Below are 23,985 nucleotides of genomic sequence, written 5' to 3'. Positions count from 1 at the left end.
ACAGGTCCAAGAATAACTGTTGCTTCAGCCGCTTCATTCGCTGTCGAAAGATGGCTTGAGTGTCGGGGCTGTTGCATAACGAGACGCTATATTCCACCCCCCTTTTCCGAGACCGTCGGTCGGTGAGGTTGGGGAAAACCATGGCCTACCTACATACCATTTGACTAGAAGAATCTGCGCAATTCGTGATGTCCGTATAATTCCATATATATATATATATATGTAGCGATATACCTGAGACAGGCCGTCAAACTTTTATTTTTTAAGCGGACCCTAACTTAGGTGGGCTAACGTCAGGTTGCCGAGCAACAAAAGCGATCCAACGCTTGGCTTTGGTCGTTGCTGATCCCCCAGTATCTTGCCGTTGACAGCTAGAGCCTCTTCCTGATGGCTTCGGCTTTGATCCTGAATCTGGGGATCAAGTCCACCTCATGACAAAGTAACAAGCATCATTTCACGATCTGCGGCCCGTCTTCGGAGCATGGTACCAAGATTCGACTAGATCGCATAATGACGGCGGAGTGTCCTGTTGTCAGGTCTGATGCGACGTTTGTGGACCAATAACGCAGCCGCAGGGTAGGCGTGTTTCCGTAAATGAAGTTGAATCGAAGTGAGATATCATGTCACAACAGTCCATAACCGAGGATAACATGTACTGTATGTGCAGCCTGCACAAATGCATACATAGACATGAAGGTTGCGTTGCACTCGGCGCTTTGTTCCAGGCTACTACTCGGTACTCACTAATCATCCGTCCACTACCGACGCCTCCATCCGGGGTGACCTGTCTAGTCTGGGGGTTGAGAATTTGAGCATCACGAGAGAGTCTGGGGAAGGGGGGGGAATGAAGCGAGAGCCTACAGCTCGGCTCGCATGTGAAGACTGTCTATGAGTGGCCATGGATGTTATGCTATATGTATGTATTACAGGGGGGACGATTGTCCTCCTACCTATTGTGAGCTACTCCGGAGTCATGCCATGGAGGTTGTCCAAGCTACTACCCCACACTATGAGTTGGAGACTTTTTGTCAGTGAAATCATACATTATTAATTTGGGGTAAAAGTCACAGGAGCTCAAATCAGCTGGTGCATGTGAATACTTGGGTGCATAGCTATTCTCAGAAGTCAAGTTGACAATGAAACTCCAAATCATCATTATCCTCCAAGAGGCATCTGAAGCCATCGTGAGCTGGTGAGCATGTTCAAATGAGTATGACCTCAACAAAGCATAACAAGCCGAGGTGATGTCAAATGCAAAACAACACCACCTCCCAGGAACTGCAGCAGACTAATTGTAATCAACTCGGCCTCATTCTAATTATTCGGGCCTTTGAACCACACCGCACTATCCCCCAAAGGCCTGCGTCCGTTGTTCACTAACTCTACAGCTTGCTTCCGCACTTCCATATTCGGAATCTAACAACTAGACCCTTGACAAGCTCAGTTCTTCTATTACGGAATTTCTGTAACAGTCGGGATGCCGGCTCTCTATAAAACCTTCACGATGGACCTGGTAGATGTTGGTGATCCAGTCTCATCAGTCTCGATCAACTCTACAGCCTCTCTGATACAGCCCATCATGTACTTTGTGTCTTCTGCCTTTCTTCTCGGCTCATTCGCTCTCCAGAGCGTCTTGGGCCGACCAGCCTTCGATGAGAGGAGTCTCGTACAAGAGAGACAGTCTTCGGTTGACTCCTTTATCAAGTCTGAGAGCTCAGTTGCCATTGAGCAACTCCTCTGCAATATCGGCTCCGATGGCTGCAACTCCAAGAATGTAGCCACTGGTATTGTCATTGCCTCTCCAGACACACAGGATCCTGACTGTAAGTCGATGACATAGCCAACCTGAGCAAGAGACGCTTCCTAACATACGCTAGACTTTTACACCTGGACTCGAGATGCTGCTCTAGTCTTTAAGTACGTCGTCGATAGGTTCATCAACCAGTATGATGCTGGCTTGCAGAGGAAGATCCAAGAGTATATCGCCTCCCAAGCCAAGCTCCAGGGCGTTTCCAACCCTTCTGGATCGCTTTCGGATGGCTCAGGTCTAGGAGAGGCCAAGTTCAACGTCGACATGAGTGCCTTCACTGGCGGCTGGGGTGAGTATTCATGTTTCTTGGCGCCCCTACATGAGAACAGTTGACTAAAGGTTGTCAAGGTCGACCTCAGCGAGATGGTCCAGCTCTGCGTGCGACTGCTATGATCACCTATGCCAACTGGCTGATTGCCAACGGGTACACCTCCACAGCTAACGACATCGTATGGCCTGTTGTTCGCAACGATCTCAACTACGTGGCTCAATATTGGTCAGTGATGCAGCAGCCTTAACTGGAGCCAGTTCTGACCGTCATAGGAACCAAACCGGATTTGACTTGTGGGAAGAGGTCAAGGGCAGTTCGTTCTTTACAACTGGTTCCCAGTATCGAGGTTAGTTTGCTAGATGATTTACCAGTAAGACGATGTACTCACTCGCATTCTGAAGCTCTCATTGAAGGTGCCGCTCTGGCCAAGAAGCTCGGCAAGTCAGGAGACAACTACTCCAACATCGCTCCCCAGGCTCTCTGCTTCTTGCAGACTTACTGGATCTCCTCCGGCAAATACGTCGACTCTAACAGTAAGTAATAGACTAGCTGGACTCTCAGTGATCATAACCACTGACCCCTATAGTCAATGTCAACGATGGCCGCACTGGCAAGGACGCCAACAGTATTCTGTCGTCCATCCACAATTTCGACCCTGCTCTGAACTGCGATCCCGCCACCTTCCAGCCATGCAGCGACAAGGCCCTCGCCAACCACAAGGCGGTTACTGACTCTTTCCGCTCATGGAACATCAACAAGGGTATCTCTCAAGGCTCAGCTGTCGCCGTTGGACGATACGTCGAAGATGTCTACTACAATGGCAACCCCTGGTACCTCGCTACGCTTGCGGCGGCAGAGCAACTCTACGATGCCATTTATGTCTGGAAGCAGCAGGGATCTATCACCGTGTCGGACGTCTCCCTTTCGTTCTTCAAGGACCTCGTCTCTTCCATCTCTACCGGAACCTACGCCAGCGACTCTGCCACCTTCAAAAGCATCACTGACGCCGTCTCCAAGTATGCTGATGGGTATGTTGCTATCGTTGCAAAGTATGTCGGCACAGATGGCCACCTGGCAGAGCAGTTTGACAAGAATGACGGCCATCCTCTTTCTGCCACAGACTTGACTTGGTCATATGCCGCTTTCCTCTCAGCTGCTGATCGTCGAGCTGGTGTTATTCCTCCTTCTTGGGCTGGCAGCGTGGCTGCTGTTCCCAACCAATGCGGTACCAATACTGTTGCTGGCTCATACTCATCGGCCACTGCAACTTCGTTCCCGGCATCGCAAACACCCAAGGGTGGCGTGCCCACTCCAACTGGCACCCAGACTTCCACTTCCACTTCCAGCTCGTCCACTAGCACCAGTTGCCCTACTGCAACCTCTGTAGCTGTCACTTTCGAAGAGTTTGTCACCACCAACTTTGGTGATACCATCAAGATCGTTGGCAACATCGCTGCTCTCGGTAACTGGGACACATCAAAGGCTGTTGCCTTGAGCGCCTCGGACTATACCTCCTCGAACCCTGTGTGGAAGACCACCATTTCCCTAACTGCAGGACAGTCTATCCAGTATAAGTACATTAACATCAAGAAGGACGGCTCTATCACCTGGGAGAAGGACCCCAACCGTACCTACACTGTTCCCAAGACATGCGCCACAAAGGCTACACAGTCTGACAAGTGGCAGTCTTAAGATGATGCCTTTGTTCTATATGCCTTGAGGGTTATTTCGATACATTGATAGGCAGAGTTGGAATCCGACTTAGATTGTTACTTTGACAGGGCTGGGAGTGAAATGCAATGAGTTTGATGACGAAAACGAAGGATACGTGTTTGGAGGTAGCAAGTCTGATAATAACACATGTGCTGCTACATATGTTTATTGAGTTCCGTGGTTTATTTTACCATGCTTCTCCTGGCCCGAGTATCGATCATTGATTTGAACATCCAATGTGATCTCAAGCAAGAATTCCTCGAACATCTCTGGCTGAAGCAGATTGGCGCATGACTTTGTATGTACGACTGTGGAGTGTCATGCTGTGAATGCTCACTTCATTAATGATTCACTGAGATACCAACTCAGTCTATGACGAGCTTGCTTTGATATTCACAACAGTCATGTTAACTCTAAGCCTAACATTAGCAACTGTGACTCCACCACTCATGAGGAGACACGAGTGCATCTCAAGTCACTACCCATCTCTTCGACCATGATATCAATAGCAAAATCCCGAGCACTTTCTGGAATTTTCTGGTTGTGATATATCCCAATACCTCCTGTAGTCACTCATGTGCCAATTTCTTTCATTCCATTGATAGCTCCTCTACGCAAACTCTTCATCCTCTTCCTCCTCAATCTGGTTTTTCACTCGCACCAAGATCGTCGTCTTCCACTTATCCAACTTGCTGATCTGGTCGAACTGATACAGCCTGTCGGTAAACTGCTCCTGGCTCTTGGCCTCGATGGCCTCGCAGAGGTCAGTCAAAAGCTGATGCTCACGCTGTGCACCAAATGAGGGATCCATATCGCGATACTTCTCCAGGGCGCGCTGAGCAGCGACCAGATCGCCACTGGCCAGATGGCAGATACCTGCCTTGAGCAAGTAGTCCTTGACGCTGTACTTCATGAGGTTGTTGTTGATTGATTGCTCAGCCACTCTCTCGTATTTCTCGATGGCCTTGTAGTAGTCGCCCTCGATAGCAGCCACGTCGGCCACCTTCAGCCATAGCTTGTTGGCAAGACTGTCAATATCCATAAGTAGATGTAAAACGCCGATGCGGTTGTGATATCCAACTTACGCTGCCGCATTATCGCCCTCATACCAGGTAGCAGCGAGTTCGTAGCACTCGATAGCGCTCTTGGCATCGCCGAGTTCCAGCTCGTACAGCTCGCCGAGATTTTCCTTGTGGGAAGCTGCGCGGCGGAAATTACCCTTGGCGCAGTATCGATCGACAGCGACGTTCAGGCATCGCGCAGCAGCCTGGGGGTCGTCTTTGCGGTAGGCCTTGAAGGCATCCACTAGGGTGTTGGCAGCGTCATCGGGTTCCTTCAGCTTGTCGGTTTGAACTTGGGCGGCCTGTTCAAAAGCCTTTCCGGCTTCGAGCACTAGATGTCGGAAGCGTCAGCCTCGGTTTCACAACGAAACAAAGCGGTAAAGGCGTACTCTGTTGCTGCATCTTGAAGGCATTGGCGGCTTGAGTGAAGAGATCAGCGGCCTCTTGATACTTCTCCTCTCGTCCACCAAAGAAGCTGAAGCCGCCGCCGGCACTCTGAAGCTGCTTCTGAGCCTGAAAGTTGCGGAGTGTCAGCACAACTGCAAAGCAACAGCCAATACAAAGCTGGGGAGGGGTCACGAAACCTTTTGGAGAAGAGCTCTTGGGTCTTGAGCCATGATTGTGATATTCGTGAAAGGGGTATCAAGGAAGAGTTGGGAGGAGAAACAGAAAGAGAAAGAGAAAAACACCACGTTCTAGGTTATCACGAGTTGGCTTTAAGTTGTATGTAAGTAAAGATGGCGAGTACCTCGACTTGCGGCGCGGACGGCGGCTGAGCTATGACGACGGTTGCTTGAGCCACAGAGAGACACCCCCAGTGGGCTACCTAGGTAGGTAGGAGGTAGCTGGGGTCTTTTTAGTGGGCCCCCGTTGTCACATTGAAGATCTAGGTTAAGACGGATCAAAGTTATCTTGGATATATATCCATCACAAGACTCTATTGACAGATCGCCTTAGGTACGCAGAGAGAAAACCTTGACCGAGAGTCAACAGATATTATATCCATATCGACAGAGCAGGCCAGCTACGCATCATGACGATCTGCACATCCTGCCGTATCGCCCTTCAGCGCAGCATCACACATTCTACAAGACTTTTGACAACTCGGTTTATAACAACAAACTCGTCTACCGCCGCCTCGATCCTCGAGAAACCCACCTGGTCCGTTAGAAGCCTTCTACCATCCTCGCCAAGTTCAGCCCCTGCAGAAAAGATCACGCCCTCCCAATTACACCACCTCCTCCGCCTCTCAGCCCTACCGTTGCCAACTACACCCGAAGACGAAGTTGCCATGATCAACACCCTCCAGAGCCAATTGCAGTTCGTCCGCGCCGTGCAGCGTGTGGACACAACCGGGGTTGAACCCTTACGGGCGATCCGTGATGAGACCACAGAGGCCCGACAAGAGGTGACCATTGGACTTGCTGAATTGCAAGAAGCTCTGGATAAGGAGGTTCGTATAGGGCATTATCAAAGGGCGAGGAGGGTTAGAGAGACGATTGAGTCTGAGGCAGAGAAGTGGGATGCCCTTAAGACGGCTGGCAAAACAGCTGGAAGATATTTCGTGGTCGAGAGCGGGAAGAATGATGTGGAGGGTGCTGAGTGATTGCGATACACGATTCGCAAGACAGCTACCTTGTATAAGTGCCCCCCCAATGAGATACCCTTTTATAAATTAAATTCCCAAATGGAAGATTCTAAACCATACGATTCTGCCATCATGTTCGCTTGAACCTTGCCCACATATCGCTATGCCACTAATAATCTTCACATACATATGCCCTAACTCACCAGTCTCTGTGGTCATATCATCATAATTAACGCTCATTTCGCATTGCCCTTTTCCTTCGACGGTCCGGCGTCCTCGTTGTTCTATGACTTGTTTTCCGACGGTCCATCCTTGGGCTTTGGCTTGGGGACCTTCTCGTACGCATTCGGACTCGGCGCCCTCTTCTCCTTTCCCTTTCCATTTCTCCGCCCACGTCCATGACTGTGCCCGTGTTCATGCCCACAGCTTTGGCGCTTCCCGCCCGCTGGTTGTGCTCCATCGCGGTCAGAGCCCGAGTCTGAATCTGAGTCTGAGTCGGACGAAGACTCGTCGCTGGACTCGTCGACGGCTTTCGGCTTATGGTAGATACAACACACTATTGAAATATGTGTCAGTATGTGGGCGTATGCTCGTATAAGATCATGTTGCCCACCTTTTGAGCTCTTGCGTCCAAGACCTTCATTGTCAACTACGTCTTCTGCCCACTGTACGGATCGCCCATTGGACGCATGAGCGCCTCGAAGTCTCAGGATCTGAGGCGCTTGTTCTCTTGTTTCTGGTGTTTGCGCCGGGGTTTCGGTTTGTGTTTGTGAGGGCGCTGGTGCGCTTCGTTGCTGTTGCCGTTGCGACATGACAGTCTCGAGGTGATGTGATATTCGATGTAGCTATAGCACGAGCGACTGTTTGTTTCCTTTGACAGGTTTTTCGGGGAGAAAGTAATCTCTCCGGGAGGATGTGGTGTTGTCTTGTTAATAATGTTGTCACGCGCTTGTTTATGGAATCGTATGGCAAATAAATGATTTGCCTTACCTAGTAGTATCAACATTTAGTTGTAAAGATAAGATACGTACCTCTTTTCACGTCACGACTTGCCGGATTTATTAGCCAATCATTGGATGCGAGCTCCCATTCACAAATCTCTACCATGCTGTATTAAAAACAACTTAACTACCTATCCACGTCCTTTTAAGGAATCTTCTTTTCGATCCTATGGTTATGAAAGAACTGACCTGGTAAAAGGAATACTGCTATTTTTCAATGCTAGAGTACAACTTTGACACTACAACTACACAAGATGATCGTCCACACATGTTAAACGGTCAAGCAAATCAGTCAGGATGAATTCTTTTTGCTAAGTCTCATAGTTCTCCTGCAGTTCTATAATACACAGTTCTGAGATATAATCTATAGTTGGGGTGATATACAATTGACATGGTAATGCCACCATCATCGTCTACTCATTCATCATACAGCCTTAAATCGTACAGAATCCACCCAAGATAGAGCTCAGTTGATCGCAGCTCTCTTCTCGGCTTTGTCTTTCTTCTTAGCACCCTTCATACTTCTTCGCGGTCGACTCCTCTTGTGCTCTGGCAATACACGAGGCTTGTTATGCAACCATCCTTGGATCGGTTGACGAGAGCCAATGAATCGCCCCTCAGGACTGAAGACATCAACTGCTGGCCAGCCAGTTTCTATCGCAGGCTCAGGCTCCTTACGCCTCTTTACCACCGAAGTTCCTGCATCTATTCGCAGAGCCCTCATGGCTGCAAAAGGATCAGACGTGTTGAGCTGCTTCGGCTTGGCCCTTTGCTCGAATCGGGGTTGTTGGTCTGGAAATACCTTCATAGCGACATCCTGTGCGCGGACTTGTGCAACAAGCTCAACATAGCCCACACCCTCGATGAGGATGTCTGTCGACAACACTCGGAAAGGAAGCCTGTCGACGTTTAACCCAATCGCATTCTTCCGTGTAAGAGGGCCAGCTCTTTGTCTGGTGACGTCGTGAGACAGCTTAAATGTTCCAGCATGCTTCATCTTGCCTCCAATTCCAGGAAGCATGATACTTGGTACACCGATGGATTCCCGTGTCTGCTCCTGGAACGCGATGGCCTTCTCAGTCTGAGTGAGGTGCTCCTCCAGAGGCGTAAAGTTGTATGCCAGAAAAACCAAGCCCGGGTTCTTTGGTGTGATGCGAATGAGACCTCCTCCTAGTATGAGGGACTTGCCAGGCGTCATTGAAATCTGTTCAGGCACAATGCGCTTCTTCATAATCATCGACTGACGGCACTCCTCCTTCACAAACAAGTCAAGGTCGCTTCGTGCCAAGCCAGGAAGGTCGATTAATTCGCCTTTTCCGTTTCCAAAAGGCACCCGAATTGGGGATGCTGTTGTGCCAGGGAGTGAGGATACCAGAGGCATATCAGGATAGTTCTGAGCCGGCTGAGGGGGCGGAAGCAATTCCCCAACATCGACGTCTCGCTCTCCAACTTGTTCGGCATATATCGATTCCGCACTGACGCTATCCCGAGGATATGTTGATACTGATGCCCTCCCGGCTTCCTTGCTTGGCCCCATTCTGCCTTTGGGATAGACAGCCTCAAAAAGCTGACTTTTGCCTACGTTGACCTTTCCAACCATCCACCCGGCACCGCCGCGCTGCCAGATATCTTCTCTAACCTCCGTGCACCACCAAGCACGCTTTGCGCTTACGCATCGGACATTGCCAAGACGAACCCTACCTCCAAGTCGGCCGAGAGCATCTCGTAGTACCTCACGAAGGTAGGGCATCATTGAGTCCACAATCTCTTTCGTAGGACCAAGAAGATCGCCGCGAGTGATGATAAAACTCAGTTCTGTCTTGCGATCATTCTGGTACTTGCCCGCTCGTGATCTTCGATTGCGCGTCCTGATGGGAATGTCGCCGAGGAGAACATTAAGTCGAGGGATGAGCGACATGGGGAAATCGGCAGCATCTATGACATGATATATGTGATTGTACTTGTGCGGCGATTCCTCGATGGTTTCGCGCAAGGACTCAACGGTGGGATGGAACATAGCAACCTTTGCTGTGTCGCTCGAGGTGCTATAATGTTGTAAATTGTGGCATCGATCGCATACAGGCTGTTTATCTTGGGACAGTGGCTCTTCTAACTCGTTAGCTTCTGCATGGTTTGTAGTAAGAGAGTTGGAGGCGTACTCGGAGCGATATCCCCCCCCTTCTCAGCTCCAGTTACCAAGAGAGAGGGATCCAGGCCAAGAGCTTCCAGCTGGTCAGGGTCTAAGGATTTGAGAACCTCATCGACGACTCCATCTTCTTGGCTCGCTGTATGCTGATGCTCAAAAGCCTTTGGGTTCAACCACTTCTTTACTCTTTTGCTCTCGGGGTCGAAATAGCCCAGCATTTGCGGATCGCTCGTCTGCGTAAAGGCACCGCATCCTGTGCAGTTCAATGGTAAGCGCCTCTTAGGAGTCTCAAGGCCCAGAGATGAGCTTTCGCTTGTCGTGATTGGTACATCTTGGACTGTCGTTTCGGTATGATTAAGTCGTCGAGTATAGATCGGAGTTGGTAAAGGCGTCACTTTCCATGTTCTGTGAAATCGACTCGAAGCTCCAACGGCCGGACATAAGAATAAAGGAACACTCGACGAAGCAGATGCTTCACCGATACTAAGAGCCCGGTTTATCCATCGAGCTGACAATGCGCGATGCATTGCGTTGTTTCTATGGTGAAGAAACGAATTCGGGTTGTCGCAACTAAAAATGTTGGACTTACACAAATTACCTATCCCAAAAATTTCCTAGGAAATCGTAGCTTTGTTAGCCTCCACCAAGTGGCATCCATTATGAACCCCCACCAGCCAGTTCGGGTCAACGCTCGGCCCGCAGCCTCGAGCACAGCGTTATACTTTGGGCAGGGGTCTACGATTTTCTGGGCCTAGAGCCATCGACTTTTTGAAGCATTGCGACCACGGAACTGGTTCGATTCTGAAGAGACGCTTGCGACCTTTGTAGTTTAAAGGTTTGCGCAGTCCAAGATGAGGTCTCTCGGTGAACGTTTCAACAAGCTTCGCGCTGTAAGTCAATTCCCGGGGTTCGCGTCTTAAGGATGTGGCTGACAATTAACATAGAAGGTAGATATCTCTCCCACAAACGACGATCTGCGATCCATTGCTCACGACTGAATCAGATCATTTCCTTAAGATGCGGCCCGGGCGCAGCAATCCTCCCCCCAGAGGTGACCAGAATACATATGGACTTTGCAACGAGCTTCAAGAACGGCCATATGGGCGCCAAGTTAGTCCATATATCAAGGTCTCTGGCACATCAACTAATACACCAAAAACAGAAAGTTCTGGCGTGAGAACCTCCCCCGACTAAAATACCATAATCCCTCAGTTCCTATGATCGTCAATCGTCACAGTCGGAACAACAAGAAGCCTACAATCTCTATCTATCTCCGCAAACCCGACGCTTCAACTCCCGCACCCGCTACTCGTTCCCAGCCCTCCTCATCACGCAATAACATGTCCAAGGCCACACCACCGGACGCCGATGAGAAGATTATTACCGTCGACATGACTGAGAAACACTCCTCTCACATTCTTGAATACGTACTTGCCGAGACCCGTGCTGTCCCCATCAAACCCACCAAGGAGGAGATCCGTGAATTGCAGGAGTTGGACGCCATGGCCAGACAAGCCGAGGTTGACCGAGCACGTATGAGGAGCTTACGTGAGGAGAAGAAACGCGAGGAGGATATGCTGAAGCGAGCCCGGGCTGCTGGCGGTGTTGCTGAGGAAGAGGATTCGTAAAAAGGCTTGGAATGACAGAGACCCATAACGATGCTGTACAATAAATATGTATTAACGAATGCCACATATCTGGCAAGTGTACAAGTTGGAAATTTAGGAAGTCCCACCACCTTCTGCTTGAACTCCTACGCTGGTCAGTAAATGGATTGTTGGGCTGCCGCACACGTACAACGTACATTTCAACGTTGAAGAACTGCGATTCTCCCATAGAATCTCTTGTAGACAAACAAATTCAATTTCTAATTGCACCTTGATAGGCCCTGTATATACATCTACACTCCCAAGAAAAAAAAACCTTGGACTACCTATCAAAACTCCGTAAATGAAATGAATGCTTATTCGTAAGTTCATCAACTGTACCATTTTACTTTATCCCAAAGCCCTCGCTTTCATGAACAGCAGTCCATAGCAACTTCTCTAACCTTTCTTTTGACTTGTATCGTGACAGAGATAGCATGTTGAAGCACGTTCGAGCAATAGGGAACCTGCCTTCATCCTCACCAAGGCAGGATATCTTAATCGGCAGTACAGCCGCACCCATAGCAGGAATTCGATCGCTACCAGTGATGAACAGCAGTAGTTTCCGTTGATCTTGAGATGTTGCCGCCTGAAATGTCTCCCAGAACCAGTCAATGACGGGCTCGGAACCATCTGGCCTTTTGATTCCCCAGTTATCGTATTCAGCGACCCCCCTTAGCGAGTTGATGTCAAGTGCTTCGTCAGAGCCTCGTACAAGGAGTTCAATCTCTTCTGGCCTAAAGAGAGACAGAGCATTACCTCCACATACAGTGTAGAAACCTCGTTTGAAGGGTTCGAACTGTCTCGTCACAGACACATCGATTATGTGCCGCACGTAAAGGTCCACGTATTCTCGACGGTTGCTGTTAGTGACAGGGATGCGTTCGCCTCCAGGGCAAAGGGGAACCTGCACCTGAGTACCATATTTATCCACATCGATAACGAAATCGAGACAGAAGGTTTCTTCCACATTGCCTTCATATTCTAGCAACTGCCGTAATCCTCGAGCTAGTCGAGGCCGGTATTCTGCTAGGTCTTCCAGGTTATAACGCATAGGGGGTTTTGGATGAGCTGATGCTCCTGTACCGTGTGTTGGAGCCGATGCAATAAGTTTTCGAAATGCAAAAGGAGGCAGGGCCACATCCAGAATGGTCGAGTTGTATATAGCAAGTCCCATCACGACTCCGACCAAGAAGAACTGATCGGAGGTTTCAAAAGCGTTCGGATTGAAATAGCAGAACTGAGAATCCTCGTCATAAAGGAAAAGTCCTATCCAGAGTCAGCAGGGCCCCTGTTTCTGTTGGGCAATTCAGCTTACCATGGTCGGGGTTGAAAACTTCTCTGGCCAGAAGTAAAAACCACTCTTTCCGTAGACCACCAGCATCTACTCCCTCTTCACCACTAAAGGTAATACGAAGACCCTTTTTGATATCCTCGCTCCCACTTCCAATCACCTCGCTGACAGCTTTTAGACTGTCATCTACCAGACAATCTCGGCGAACATTTAATTCGAGGAACTGGTTGATAGCCTTGCGACTCATGATACTATCAAAAAAGGCGTCACGGGCTTTACTCTGCATCTGGCGACGAGCATCGTGCTCAAGAATATGGTTCTTGGCCCATATGCTTAAAAGGAATGGGTACTGGCAGAACGTGAATTTGCTCCTACGAGCCTCCCAATTCTCGAAGTCCGCAACTAAGTCAGTGTAGTCGATCATTGAATTGTAGAAGTCGCTCGTTGGTAGGATTTGTCCGTGAGAATGAACATTAGAACGACCCTCGGCCGAGCCCGACGGGGATTCTTCATTTCTCCGGCTGTGTGGCAAGTTATTCGCAGCGAAAAGGAGCGCCAAGACCCGCGAAGAAGCTCTAATCTGCCAATCTTCGGCATACATGATTGTCTTTTCAGGCTCCTTGGCCTTCTTCGACGAGTTTGCGCGGTTTATCTCATCGTAGAGGTAAGCTCCTGAGCGCCCTTCTTGCATTTGCGGTATCAGGCCAGCTGTGATGTCAACTTTCACCTCTTGCTTCTTTCCACTCTGCCGAATCATCCGATATGTTAAGAAACCGGATGCTAACTCTTTGGTACGAATGAAGCGAGAAGGGTGATGTCTTGAAAACCAGGTTATCAACTGGTTATGGCATTCAGCCGACGAGTTTGATACTAAGCCCACTATGCGCTTGATGATGCCGGAGTGTTGCCCAGATAAAGGTCCGGATTCAGGGATGCTGGCTTTTCTCTGCTGTATTGACCTTGGGCCAGAAGGCAAGCCTTTGTCGAATTGTAGAATCCCCCGAAACAATATTTCCTGTTCGTGAAGTAATGGGTTTTCTAAGATGATAAGGAGAAACCTCAAGTCTGCTGGAACCTTCAATGGCCTTCCAGGTCTTTTTAGAAGCATTTCGGTTGCTTTAAGAAGAACTCGCCGAGCATGTTCTTGGCCCTGCAGTAGTTCCCGCTCCATTAATTGCAATTCTCGTTGAGAAGGGGTTAAGAAGGCCTTTCCTTGACACATCTCCTCGTAAATCGCAAACCATCCCTCAGCGGGATTCACAATAGTGGTGTACCATTTGATGAGATCGCCCCAGTTCATTTGCGGTGTCTTCGTGTTGACTGGCGCGCTTGAGAAACTCCGTTCCACACGGTTCGTCGATGGCCGTCGAGGCCGAGAGTCTTCTTGGTTGCCCATCCACCATGTCCCATTCTCAGCAAAGTCACCTAAAAGTAGTAACTTTGGATCGAGGTCGCATGATCCATCATCGAATTGCGGTGTAACCCGCTCCTCTCGTGGCTCACGCGCCGCATGGTTTCCTGAAGGCTCGCGACGATGCCCTCTCTGTTCACGAGGCTCACTAGGTAGCGTTGGCTTGCGGCGGGTCGATTCGCTTCTACATCTAATGGGCTCAGCGCGGTGGGTATGTGTTAAGAATGATGAGTTAATACATTCGAATGAGCCAAAGCAGGCTACGATATAGTCTTCCAAAGCCTTGAATATCCTTTTCGGATCACCATCAGATTGATCCGTCGATTTGCGTTGCTCTTTTGACCCGCCTTCTTGCAATATCTTACGTACTGGAGGTCTTTCGGTGTAAGAAGAAGAGAAGGATCGCATTGGCGTAGGGTTCGGCCGGGCGGGACTCGACCGTAGGGTCGGTTCCTCATCGAAGGCATAATGAGAAACTTGTATAGCAGGGGACTTGGATGAAGACGCTGCGTCCTGCTTGAAATCAAGGCTTTGGCCAACAGCCTGTATTCGGCTGCTAAATGACAACTTCGACGGCGGTTGTGGCGGCGCCTCGGTGGGAGGTTCAAGAATTGGATGCAACTTCTTAGAAAGGAAGGATTGTATCGATTGTTGAACCAGTCGGTTTGTCTGTTCGATCGAAATATGCGGACCTGCACCCATATTAGTGATTGTCCTCTTTCTCTTGCCTTTGCTCCTACCTCGAGTTGGCACAGACCGAGAGTGGTCCTGGCTTGCATCTCTACGCGACTTCGAACCATCATGATCTGCACTCAGAGGCTCCAAATCGTTGACTGTAGTACAGATCGTGCATTTGAACACCTTGAGCTCCCGCGGCCATCGTACTAACGAACCACATGTCATGCAGTTGCCCGTCGTAAAATCCTTACTTCCTACAGGGCCGTTTCGAGTATGAGAAGTGTTTCGAGCTTGTGTCTTTGGTGCTTGTCGAGGCATTGCCGAGTCATCGTCTGCAAAACCCAGGTCAGGCGGTGGTGCGCCGACTGAGTTCTGCCTCTTTTTCTTGCTGCTGAAGAGGGAAGGAAAAGGCTGGCTCATAGAGCGCGTGTGCTGTGGTCGACGAGGTTTGGAAGATTGAGGCCGCGAGGGATGTAAATCAGACTCGTCGGAGCTGGAATCGGCGTTTGCATTGGAGAAGGATAACTCGAGGCGATTCCCGTTCGATGTATTTGGCAGATTCGTCGAGTAAAGCGCGGGCAATGTGGTAGGCGTGTGTAAGGCCGTATTGTGAATCCGACTGATGAGGTCACCGTTGGAGTTGGAGTTGTTGTTGGGTTGCGACCCACGACGACTCGGCCAGGGAGCCATTTCTAGGGAAGTTACTAAGGATTCAGGGAGGCGATCTCGTGCAAGTCACGAGACGCTTGTCGAGATAGGTAATATTCTGCAACTTTTGGATACTTGTTTGGAGGAAGGAAAGATATTGAATCAGGGTTTTAAACGTCTTTTGTCAGTCAAGCATGATGAACATGATCCAAAGTCAGCATGTTCCGAATGGGAGTTGACGCCAGCAGCAGACAAGCCCAGTTCAGCTCGGCGAAATCAGCCAAACAAACCCATGCTTTGTCCTTTGGCACCTAGTCTCCAATGGTGGGAGGAAGAAGAGTGAAATTTGGCCAACGAGTCTGCGGAAACAAAGCAATGAACGATGAGTGATGGATGGGTGCAGCTCAAGCCGTGGCTGTGGTTGGTGAAACAAGCCGGGTTTGTACGTATAGGCAGTCAGTGTTGATGAGTAAAGATCCAATATTAGGATTGGATCCAGTACCTTGTTTAGTCTATGAAACCCAACGACTGTAATAATAAATCGCATGCAACGTGCGGCCGTCGACTGTTGAGTTCCTAATCATCTTGGCCCATTTTGTCCTGACGGATTCATCGCAGATCCTTACATTTCCCCTTGTCTCTCAGACGTCTCCGCGATACCCGGAAATTTTGGGCTTTGAACTCCAATTGAATATCGTGTGTAGACGCCGAGAAGCAGGGGTTGATGAGAGGCTTGACGGATACGGGCAATACAGGGCTCCCAAGCAAAAATGGAGTTCCTGGCGGCCAGTGAGGACGATATGATTCAGGTGTTTAGCATGTCCTCTTTCACCGCAATGGGAAACGTGAGTATCCTGCCTTTTTACCTATAGTACCTTAGTAGGTACAGGTTTGACAGGTGAGTGTACGTACTGTATCTTTTTTAAGACCTCGTATTATGTTAGTGGTTGGCTTCCTTAACCCGGTCCAATGATCGTGCAGCTAGTGACCGCATATGGGCTTAATAAATTGGATGCTGTGTTGCTCCCGTCTATTTCGTGTCTTTTTTCCGCTGCAACAACCCAAGTTTGACTGCGTTGCAAATGTAACTAAGTTACTACGGTTTTTTTTATTATTTTCCTCTCGATAGAATTCTTAATTACAGAAATATGGCAGTGTCTAGGGATCCAAAAGAGATATACCGAAACGCGCCGTTCAGTTCATTCCACTGTCTCCAGCTGGGTCCCCGCAAACGAATCCATGTCTTTGGTGGTATCCGTAGACGCCGGAGCCGGCTCTTAGTTATGGAAGCATCACCAGCAAGGCTGCTAAAGTGACCTCAGGGAGCAAGAAAACATCAGACTTGATATAAGGCATTAAAATAAGCTCAGCAAAAGATATACTACCTTGAACTTTACCCAAACTTATACGAGGTTACCAAAGTCTTTTTGTCGTTTAGGATCGAAGTGCGTAAGTGAATGGTAGTGGAGCATTTATATGCAAGACACAATCGACATTGTGGGCTCACACTTGACAAGGGGCTCTTATCATGTACGAGAATTACAAAGAAAAGGTCATCTGAGCCTACAAGGTACCAAATTGTTGACAAAGCTCAGTCATCTTGCAAAGGTAATGGAGGTAATTACCAATGTTGGTCAATCCATCGCCAACCCTGAAACTGGAAATCCGACTCCATTCCAATAGAACGCAACACAATAACCGGAACTAGGTCATATCTATATACAAGAAATCCAATCTCAAACCAATATCACCAAAGTACGAAGCGTGTATCAGCACCATAATATCTCCACGCATTTCGGTTCCAAGTCAACAGGGACATCAAGCTCTCTTATGGTCTCATTGAGCCATGACTTCTCTTTTGCTTCCACACCAACTCCAACAAGCCTGACTCTCTTTGAGGCTATCGCCCCATCTCGTGTTGTTCCATGCAGAGTGAGTTCAGTCTGGCTCGCGGCAATGTTGAGTTCACCTTTCAGCTCTGCCAATGTTTCATTATAGCCGTTTCGAAGCTCGAAAATACAAAATCCATGGTCAACTTCGACAGGGCCCGAGCAACTCAAGCTGAATACGATTGTCACATCACTACCCAAACGCGAAAGTTTCTTGACTGCTATTCTAGGCCCTCCAATCGCCTTGAGTGGCATATCGAGACGAAGGTTGCATACAGACGAAGTACCAAGTGCTCTGACTGTGCAGTTGCGGTTGTAGAGTTGAAGACTGGTTTCATTGTCGACTATGATGCTCCGAATAAAGGCACAGTAGTTGGTATAGTCGGCGATCTCGATACGCTGTTCCTGGGCAACAAAGTCTGTCCCCCAGACACTCGTTTGGATTTGGGGTAACTTGATCCGTCCAAATATGGTCCCGTTGAATGATAATGATGCCTCCGTTGACATGATTGCGCTAGAGATCGTTCCTGTCCCAAATATGCGACCCTCAACAAAAAGATCGAAGGAGCTAAAGCATTGGCATCAGCAAGCCATAGCATAAATGGAGGGCGTTACGCTTACTCTTCAGTAGCATTGCTGATCTTGAATCGAGTGACTTGAAGCTTTGCAGGATCCAGCAGGTGCTGTACAATAGTATCCGCAATGCCTAAGGGTGTATAAGGTGGTCTTCTGTTACGGTTTTCAGAATCAAGGGCCGTCCGGGCATACTGTTTGAAGAGAGGAGAGCCGGAGATAATCATGACGGGCGCTAGGGTACCTAGGAAAGAAGACTCAGGACCGTGATCCCAAATGACAAAAACACTTAGGTAACTTAGCATAAGCTTAAGATACCTTTTGCTGAGTTTATTTTGGCACCCTATATCAAGGTGCGATGTTTCCTTGCTCCTCAAGGGGGCGGTTTGCTGCGGGCAACGATTTTGAGATTACTTGACTGGTAAGTTTCAGAATCGACGTAAAGTTGAGGAACTCCAAACGAATATGAAAAGCAATAGAAGGGAAAGATTCATGGGAATTGAAGCGACGGGGTTGAAGCTTGGGAGTTCATTGCATGTCTATGCGTCAGCTACAAGCGTATGGCAGGTGTAAGCACTGTTCGATAAAGATTCGATCATGTACAAATCAAGGCCATCTCATATATATCCGAGATATAATGTCAAGGCCAACTTGAATTCCGTTCGAAATATGATTACCTGCATGCAGATATCTGACTGTATGCCCATCCCCATCCATAAACTCATGCTAAATGCTGAGGAGCAAGGCGCATAGATATAAGCACCAATTCATTGCTGACATAAGACCAATTGGAAAACATTACTTAGTTCTTATTTTATTCTTCCCCTAATGGCAATGCCTAGACCCGGTTTCCTGTCAGCTTAGAGTTATGATCAGGTATGCACATGTTGTGTCTGTTGCTGACCATAACACATCTAGGTTAAAATAGGCAGAAGCCATCTTCTTCAGACAAGATGTTAGATATGTCTAGATTTATCAAGAAGTCTTACTAAAAAGAGTGTTCGAAAGTTAGCAACACGTATACCGAAGTCAAAGTATTTGAGCAAGATAAACATGGTAACATGGTGTGGGTGGACTTGAGCTCACAATCTCTAATATTAACTACTGTGCCTATATCTTTCTTTGTTAAATCCCCTGGTCACTGTTTTTACTTCGACCAATGTTAAGCGCTTGGTCGTTCAGCATTCTATAACTCCTGGGATGCATATCAAGAGTGTTATGTCTGAAGAGAATCCGAATGGCGGGCAACATACTATCTGTTTCATTCAAGTACTCAAATTCTACATTGAATCCACGCATGTCTTCTAACTCTCCGCCGATGTGGCATGTATCAGGGCTGTAACAGAAGTCACTGACAACCAACGCTTCAGGGTAATAAAAAAGCATGCCTTTCAGCAATGAACTTACCACAGAGTGACTCTCATTCATTATATCGAGTAGCTTAGCCTGGTCGTCTTGGCCCCTTATTACCCTAAACAGAGCAAATTCGTCAACCTATAACAATGACAACTAAACGCACCAGGCAAGAAGCACATGTTCAGATCAGTACAATTACCTTCTATCAGATACCTCACGAATCAAGGGCTTGCCTCGATATATAGACCTTCCAAGCTACCCAATAGGTAGATAGGTATGTTGACAAATCTTTGTGATCAGAGACCAAGATCCCACTACGTGATCTCATTATGATTCTGTCACATGTTGGCAGTAAGATAGCTGGCTTAGTCTGCCAGTAATTAATTTGATATCACTGACATATCCATTGATTTATCTCATATCTGAAGGACATGTTCAGCTTTTCCTCCGAGAACAATTCCAGGCCTAGTATGGTGCGCTGTTGGTAGGTAAGACATGAGATCCTCAGTCAAGCATTGAGTATAGCTCATTCGAGGGAATCCTTCCGAGCCACTAAGCTAGATCAAAGAGTCAAATAGCCACAAAATCACAATCATTACACGGCATAGCAGGAGTTCGGATTAGCGGCACGGATCGTTCATTCAGACGTGCCTTGGTGGGCGTTTGGCATAAACATAGAGATCTCGTCTCACATCACTGAAAAGATTGACGTCTTCACGAATCTCCCGAGCAATTATCTCGTTTCGACGGCGGCAAACATTGACCCCGATGAAAATGATTCCGAGGTTCTAAAACCATCAAACTCCCACGGTGTCCCCCACGCAACGCAACCCAGTCACACGAGCGAAACCCATGGTAGAAATTGCCCTCCATTTTTTATGAGTACATGCCGATACCCTTCGAAATGCATCTCATTCGTGACCACCTAAAGGAAATGGGTTCGTTTAAGAAGGGGGAGCAGCACCACGTCCACGGCCAAAACCACCACGGCTGTATCAATTGTTAGCAATTCGTCCCGTGTCCATCAACTTCTCAAAGGCCAACTCACAACTGAGGAGCGAACTCGCCGGGAGCACCACCCTCCTTGCCCTCGCCAGCATCCCTTCGTCGGTATCCACCCTCACGGTCACCTCGGTCACCACCACGGCCACGGCCGAAAGGTCGTCGCTCGCGCTCACCCTCGCCGAGCATGCCACGGGGAGGAGCGTGCGATCGTTGTTGCTTAATGTGGGTAGCGGGAACGATCTCAGCGGGGAGGTGAAGCCATTCGCGGAGGTAGTCGAGACCCTCGGGGGTCAGGGTGTAGTAGTAGTATTGCCAAGAGAACTGGGTCTTGACATAGCCGCGAGAGTTGAGCGACTGCAGAGCCTTGATAACGAAAAGGTTCTTGGTGTCGATATCAGGGTGCTTGGGAAGGTTGAAGTCCTTCTGGGCGACGAGAACACCCTCGCGGAAGAGGTACTGCCGGGAAACTGTTAGTTATGTGCGCTATGATTTTGTGCTCTCTTCCGTAGCTCGCAATTCTCCGCCGTCGTCGTTGCGCAGAGCAGCTTGGTGAATGTGGTGGTTATTACCTCGTGGATCTTCTTGCGGTCGGCCTTGGGGATCAACATCGTGGCGGTATTTGCTGCTCGTCGGAAGGGTCGATGTTGGAAGGTGGCAGTTTAGGAGGGACGAAGACGACTTCTCAAAATGATAACTTTTGTGGGCGGAAACCCTACTAGAATTTGGGTAGCGAAGTGGGGTGGAGACGTGGTTGATCTGAGGCTTGTTTCACGTGATGAGGACGACTGCGATGTGGCTGGTGCTTGTAGGTGTGGCAGTCGGGCAGTTGATGAAAGGCCCCGTTTATCTGCAAGGTGCAGGCCATTCCATTGCATGACAAACAGCCAAAGCGACGTCGAATCTTTGCGACAGGCCTTCTCAATCATTCATCACAACGGCCTCCACTATCTTTCAAACCGAATACATCCCATACCATACCATACTATGTCCCCTCGAAATGTGAACGTGCTGGTCACTAGCTTCGCTGGTCTAGGACTACCACCGACCCTCGTTCTTCCACTGGCATCATCGACAACAGTTACAGAGCTGCGCGAACGCATAGATGATCGACTCCCGACGACTCAGTCAAGACTCATCCTCACCACACTATCCAACAAGCAACTTCCATCCTCATCAGACGCTCCCATCTCCAGCTATCTCTCCGCTGCCGACGATGAATTCCTTTCCTTGCGACTCGCGGTCCCCCTTTGTGGTGGCAAGGGTGGTTTCGGATCTCAACTTCGAGCCGCGGGTGGTCGCATGTCTTCGCGCAAAAAGAAGAGCCAAGAGGACCACGGATCTAGCCGAAACCTGGATGGGCGACGTCTGCGTACTGTAAATGAGGCTAAGGCTTTGGCTGAGTATCTAGCTATCAAGCCCGAGATGGAAAAGAAGGAGAAAGAGAAGCGCCGTGAGCGTTGGGAACAGATCGTTCAAATGTCCGAGCAGAAAGAAGCTGAGATTAAGTCGGGCAGTAAGAGTCGCCTTGACGGTCAGTGGGTCGAGGACAAGGAAGAGAGCAGCGAGCGAACTCGAGAGGCTGTTCTAGCTACCATGAAGGCCGGTAACTACAAAGACAACTTGCTTGGCACATCTCACGACTCAAGCTCTACACAGCCAAGCAACGACCAATCCAGTTCAGATGAGGACAAGGGTACATCATCCGAGCAGTCAACGCCGCCCCCCGCCGAGGGAGCCAAAGCCGACAAGGGCAAAGGCAAAGCTACGACATTCTTTGGATTCGATGAGGACGATGAATTTATGAGTTCAGATGATGAGGATGAGGGAAAATAATGGGTTCCATCAACATGATCACCAAATTGGGGATTGGCCATTACGACTTATACTAGCCAATCGCAACAGCCATGTTTTGGATTACCGAGCATGCGACCATGGAGTATTATTTGGGAATTTGAATTGCCAGCGCTTTTGTATGAGCCTCATATAGCTAAAATGATATCAATAATCTCATTCGACAATCTACCACTTAAGACTCGAGACGTCATCACAATGCGGAAAGCCAGGATTCAAAACACAACAGTCAATATTTGGGTTAGCTTTGAAAGCAATATCACAAATGATACAATTGCAGTGTGTCTGCTCTGACTCTTCTAACATCCACTAATCCATCCGATCTTCAGGGTCGGCTTAAGCGTCGAGCTTGACGGGGAAGTTTCCGGCCTCTGCGCAATGCGTTAGTCTTTGTTCGAGATGGATTGGAACCACTGGGGTTCAACATACCGCGCTGCTCATCCCAGCGCTGATACCAGCCAGAGGGGCAGAGAGATCGGTAAGATAGCCAGAACTAGACCTCAATTAGCCATGGACATCGCCGGTGAAGTAATGCTCGGCAACTCGTACCTGGCGGCAAGGCGCAAAGTCCTCACCCTTGGCGAGAATGCACTTGTGGTAATCGACGTAGTTTTGCCAGCAGTGCTTGGTCTGGTTCTGGTTGGGGAAACGAGCGTCAGTGCCTATGAAGTGTTAGATCGAATCGTGCTAATTGATGCAATTGCCATTGAGTATCGTCGCCGGGGTTGCGTAATCGCAGTCTGTCGTCGAGGAGAAATCGGTGGTGATGGTGGTGGTCGAGGGATTCGGGCTTACCAGCTACATAGAAGTGTTAGCCTCGGTGCCAAATCAGGTCATTTTTTTGAGCCCGCAAAGGCAGTACCAGTAGCGGGATTATCAGGGAAGCAAACATTGAACATACCAGTGACAAACTTGAAAGGCTTGGTAACAAGCTCCTGACCGTCGTCCGACATTGTGAATAGCTTTTTAAGAGGAATTGACTCGGAGGAGGGGAGGTTCTTCTGGGGTCAATGACGGCGAGTATGGAGCTCGGTGCGTTAAGGATGGAGAGGTTGAGTAGGTATCCAATGCGTCGACGTTAGTAGAATGGATTGGATGGGTGTCGGCTCGAATCAAATCAGGTGGTTCGATTTCCTTCCGGGAGAGCTCAGTGCGTGCCTCAGGCTACTCCGGGCCAATGGCGTATGGCGTAAGGCACCCATCTCGACTGGTGGGCCTGCTAGGCTCTAGCAATTGCACATCAGCAGATGTTCGTTCGCTCGGCCAACTCCAAACACTCCTTCCAAGGCCGATAATTTCCAATTGAACCATCACCTCTGGACTTTGATTCCTTAGACCCTCCCCACTCACTCCAAGATGCGTTCTACCACTGCTCTTCGAATGTTCAGGCAGACGCCTCGCATGTTGCGACCCGTCCCCGTGAGTATCTCCAATTCTATGCAATGGTCTGAGGGAACGAGCTCTTTAGCCCTCGGCTCAGTATGACATCAATTGCTGACCCAGCTTCGTTTTATAGAAGGAGGACCAGGCTGGTACGTAACACTACAAGTTCCCGACGATGCTTAATCGAACGACCCGATCCTACAAATGCAGATGCGAAACTATCTCCATTGGTCTGCATACTAACAGAATCCAAGGCCACACCATCTCTCAGCGTCTCCGAAAGCTCAAGCAGATCCCTCCTGAGCTGTACCCTCTCGGTAAACCACTACGACTCGATTGAACCATGTCTTTGTCTAATATCTGTATCTAGCTGTCGTCGTTGGCTTCGCTCTCGGCGCTGCCGGCTACTCCATCTCTCGCAAGTTCCTCGTTGATAAGAACCTCCGTTTGGCTCGACAGGGTCCTGCTGGCCGCCACGACGCTGTCCATGCTGAAGGCCACGCCGAGGGCGAGAGTGAGGGTCACTAAGTTTGTCATAAAGATAGGGATGCTATTGGGGAAATGAAATTGTTTGCATGTCCACATGTCCTCGGTAGGACAGTACTGTACATTTCAGATGAGTGCGGTTATAGGGAAACCCATCAGGTACAAAATCTGAATA

General features: G+C 49.0%; 12 protein-coding genes; 5 read left to right on the top strand and 7 right to left on the bottom strand.

Annotated features, from left to right (window-relative positions):
- Nucleotides 1-1,504: 1,504 nt before the first annotated feature.
- On the top strand, nt 1,505-3,773 carry FFUJ_13511 (probable glucan 1,4-alpha-glucosidase; the record flags this gene model as incomplete). XM_023576204.1 has 6 exons in its annotated part: nt 1,505-1,823; nt 1,878-2,099; nt 2,159-2,306; nt 2,354-2,427; nt 2,483-2,614; nt 2,668-3,773. The coding sequence occupies 6 exons, from the start codon at nt 1,505-1,507 to the stop codon at nt 3,771-3,773; spliced, it is 2,001 nt and encodes a 666-aa protein (XP_023429390.1).
- A 631-nt stretch (nt 3,774-4,404) lies between these two features.
- FFUJ_13510 (probable transport vesicle fusion protein SEC17) lies at nt 4,405-5,472 on the bottom strand (the record flags this gene model as incomplete). XM_023576203.1 has 4 exons in its annotated part: nt 4,405-4,822; nt 4,880-5,186; nt 5,245-5,368; nt 5,440-5,472. The coding sequence occupies 4 exons, from the start codon at nt 5,470-5,472 to the stop codon at nt 4,405-4,407; spliced, it is 882 nt and encodes a 293-aa protein (XP_023429389.1).
- Nucleotides 5,473-5,888: 416 nt separating this feature from the next.
- Nucleotides 5,889-6,461, top strand: FFUJ_13509 (related to a-agglutinin core protein AGA1; the record flags this gene model as incomplete). The annotated part of the gene is made up of 1 exon (XM_023576202.1): nt 5,889-6,461. One exon carries the CDS (start codon nt 5,889-5,891, stop codon nt 6,459-6,461), a length of 573 nt encoding a protein of 190 aa, XP_023429388.1.
- A 266-nt stretch (nt 6,462-6,727) lies between these two features.
- Nucleotides 6,728-7,255, bottom strand: FFUJ_13508 (related to Type 1 phosphatases regulator ypi-1; the record flags this gene model as incomplete). XM_023576201.1 has 2 exons in its annotated part: nt 6,728-6,999; nt 7,057-7,255. The coding sequence occupies 2 exons, from the start codon at nt 7,253-7,255 to the stop codon at nt 6,728-6,730; spliced, it is 471 nt and encodes a 156-aa protein (XP_023429387.1).
- A 655-nt stretch (nt 7,256-7,910) lies between these two features.
- On the bottom strand, nt 7,911-10,117 carry FFUJ_13507 (uncharacterized protein; the record flags this gene model as incomplete). XM_023576200.1 has 2 exons in its annotated part: nt 7,911-9,553; nt 9,604-10,117. The coding sequence occupies 2 exons, from the start codon at nt 10,115-10,117 to the stop codon at nt 7,911-7,913; spliced, it is 2,157 nt and encodes a 718-aa protein (XP_023429386.1).
- Nucleotides 10,118-10,441: 324 nt separating this feature from the next.
- Nucleotides 10,442-11,218, top strand: FFUJ_13506 (related to ribosomal protein MRP49; the record flags this gene model as incomplete). XM_023576199.1 has 3 exons in its annotated part: nt 10,442-10,480; nt 10,594-10,700; nt 10,753-11,218. The coding sequence occupies 3 exons, from the start codon at nt 10,442-10,444 to the stop codon at nt 11,216-11,218; spliced, it is 612 nt and encodes a 203-aa protein (XP_023429616.1).
- Nucleotides 11,219-11,582: 364 nt separating this feature from the next.
- Nucleotides 11,583-15,309, bottom strand: FFUJ_13505 (related to ubiquitin-protein ligase HUL4; the record flags this gene model as incomplete). XM_023576198.1 has 3 exons in its annotated part: nt 11,583-12,505; nt 12,555-14,633; nt 14,682-15,309. The coding sequence occupies 3 exons, from the start codon at nt 15,307-15,309 to the stop codon at nt 11,583-11,585; spliced, it is 3,630 nt and encodes a 1,209-aa protein (XP_023429385.1).
- A 1,727-nt stretch (nt 15,310-17,036) lies between these two features.
- On the bottom strand, nt 17,037-17,956 carry FFUJ_13504 (uncharacterized protein; the record flags this gene model as incomplete). XM_023576197.1 has 2 exons in its annotated part: nt 17,037-17,724; nt 17,778-17,956. The coding sequence occupies 2 exons, from the start codon at nt 17,954-17,956 to the stop codon at nt 17,037-17,039; spliced, it is 867 nt and encodes a 288-aa protein (XP_023429384.1).
- A 2,073-nt stretch (nt 17,957-20,029) lies between these two features.
- FFUJ_13503 (probable 40s ribosomal protein s10-b) lies at nt 20,030-20,698 on the bottom strand (the record flags this gene model as incomplete). XM_023576196.1 has 3 exons in its annotated part: nt 20,030-20,075; nt 20,134-20,546; nt 20,660-20,698. The coding sequence occupies 3 exons, from the start codon at nt 20,696-20,698 to the stop codon at nt 20,030-20,032; spliced, it is 498 nt and encodes a 165-aa protein (XP_023429383.1).
- Nucleotides 20,699-21,074: 376 nt separating this feature from the next.
- Nucleotides 21,075-21,923, top strand: FFUJ_13502 (uncharacterized protein; the record flags this gene model as incomplete). Its single annotated transcript, XM_023576194.1, has 1 exon — nt 21,075-21,923. The coding sequence occupies one exon, from the start codon at nt 21,075-21,077 to the stop codon at nt 21,921-21,923; it is 849 nt and encodes a 282-aa protein (XP_023429382.1).
- A 354-nt stretch (nt 21,924-22,277) lies between these two features.
- Nucleotides 22,278-22,894, bottom strand: FFUJ_13501 (probable COX12-cytochrome-c oxidase, subunit VIB; the record flags this gene model as incomplete). XM_023576193.1 has 4 exons in its annotated part: nt 22,278-22,312; nt 22,371-22,434; nt 22,491-22,603; nt 22,804-22,894. 4 exons carry the CDS (start codon nt 22,892-22,894, stop codon nt 22,278-22,280), a joined length of 303 nt encoding a protein of 100 aa, XP_023429381.1.
- Nucleotides 22,895-23,297: 403 nt separating this feature from the next.
- On the top strand, nt 23,298-23,852 carry FFUJ_13500 (uncharacterized protein; the record flags this gene model as incomplete). XM_023576192.1 has 4 exons in its annotated part: nt 23,298-23,360; nt 23,458-23,473; nt 23,579-23,641; nt 23,695-23,852. The coding sequence occupies 4 exons, from the start codon at nt 23,298-23,300 to the stop codon at nt 23,850-23,852; spliced, it is 300 nt and encodes a 99-aa protein (XP_023429380.1).
- Between the last annotated feature and the right edge of the window lie 133 nt (nt 23,853-23,985).

Source organism: Fusarium fujikuroi, chromosome FFUJ_chr04 (genome assembly GCF_900079805.1).
Source record: "Fusarium fujikuroi IMI 58289 draft genome, chromosome FFUJ_chr04".
Taxonomy (NCBI): domain Eukaryota; kingdom Fungi; phylum Ascomycota; class Sordariomycetes; order Hypocreales; family Nectriaceae; genus Fusarium; species Fusarium fujikuroi.
The sequence above is the reverse complement of the archived record's forward strand: the minus strand, read 5'-3'. Positions and strand labels throughout refer to the sequence as shown.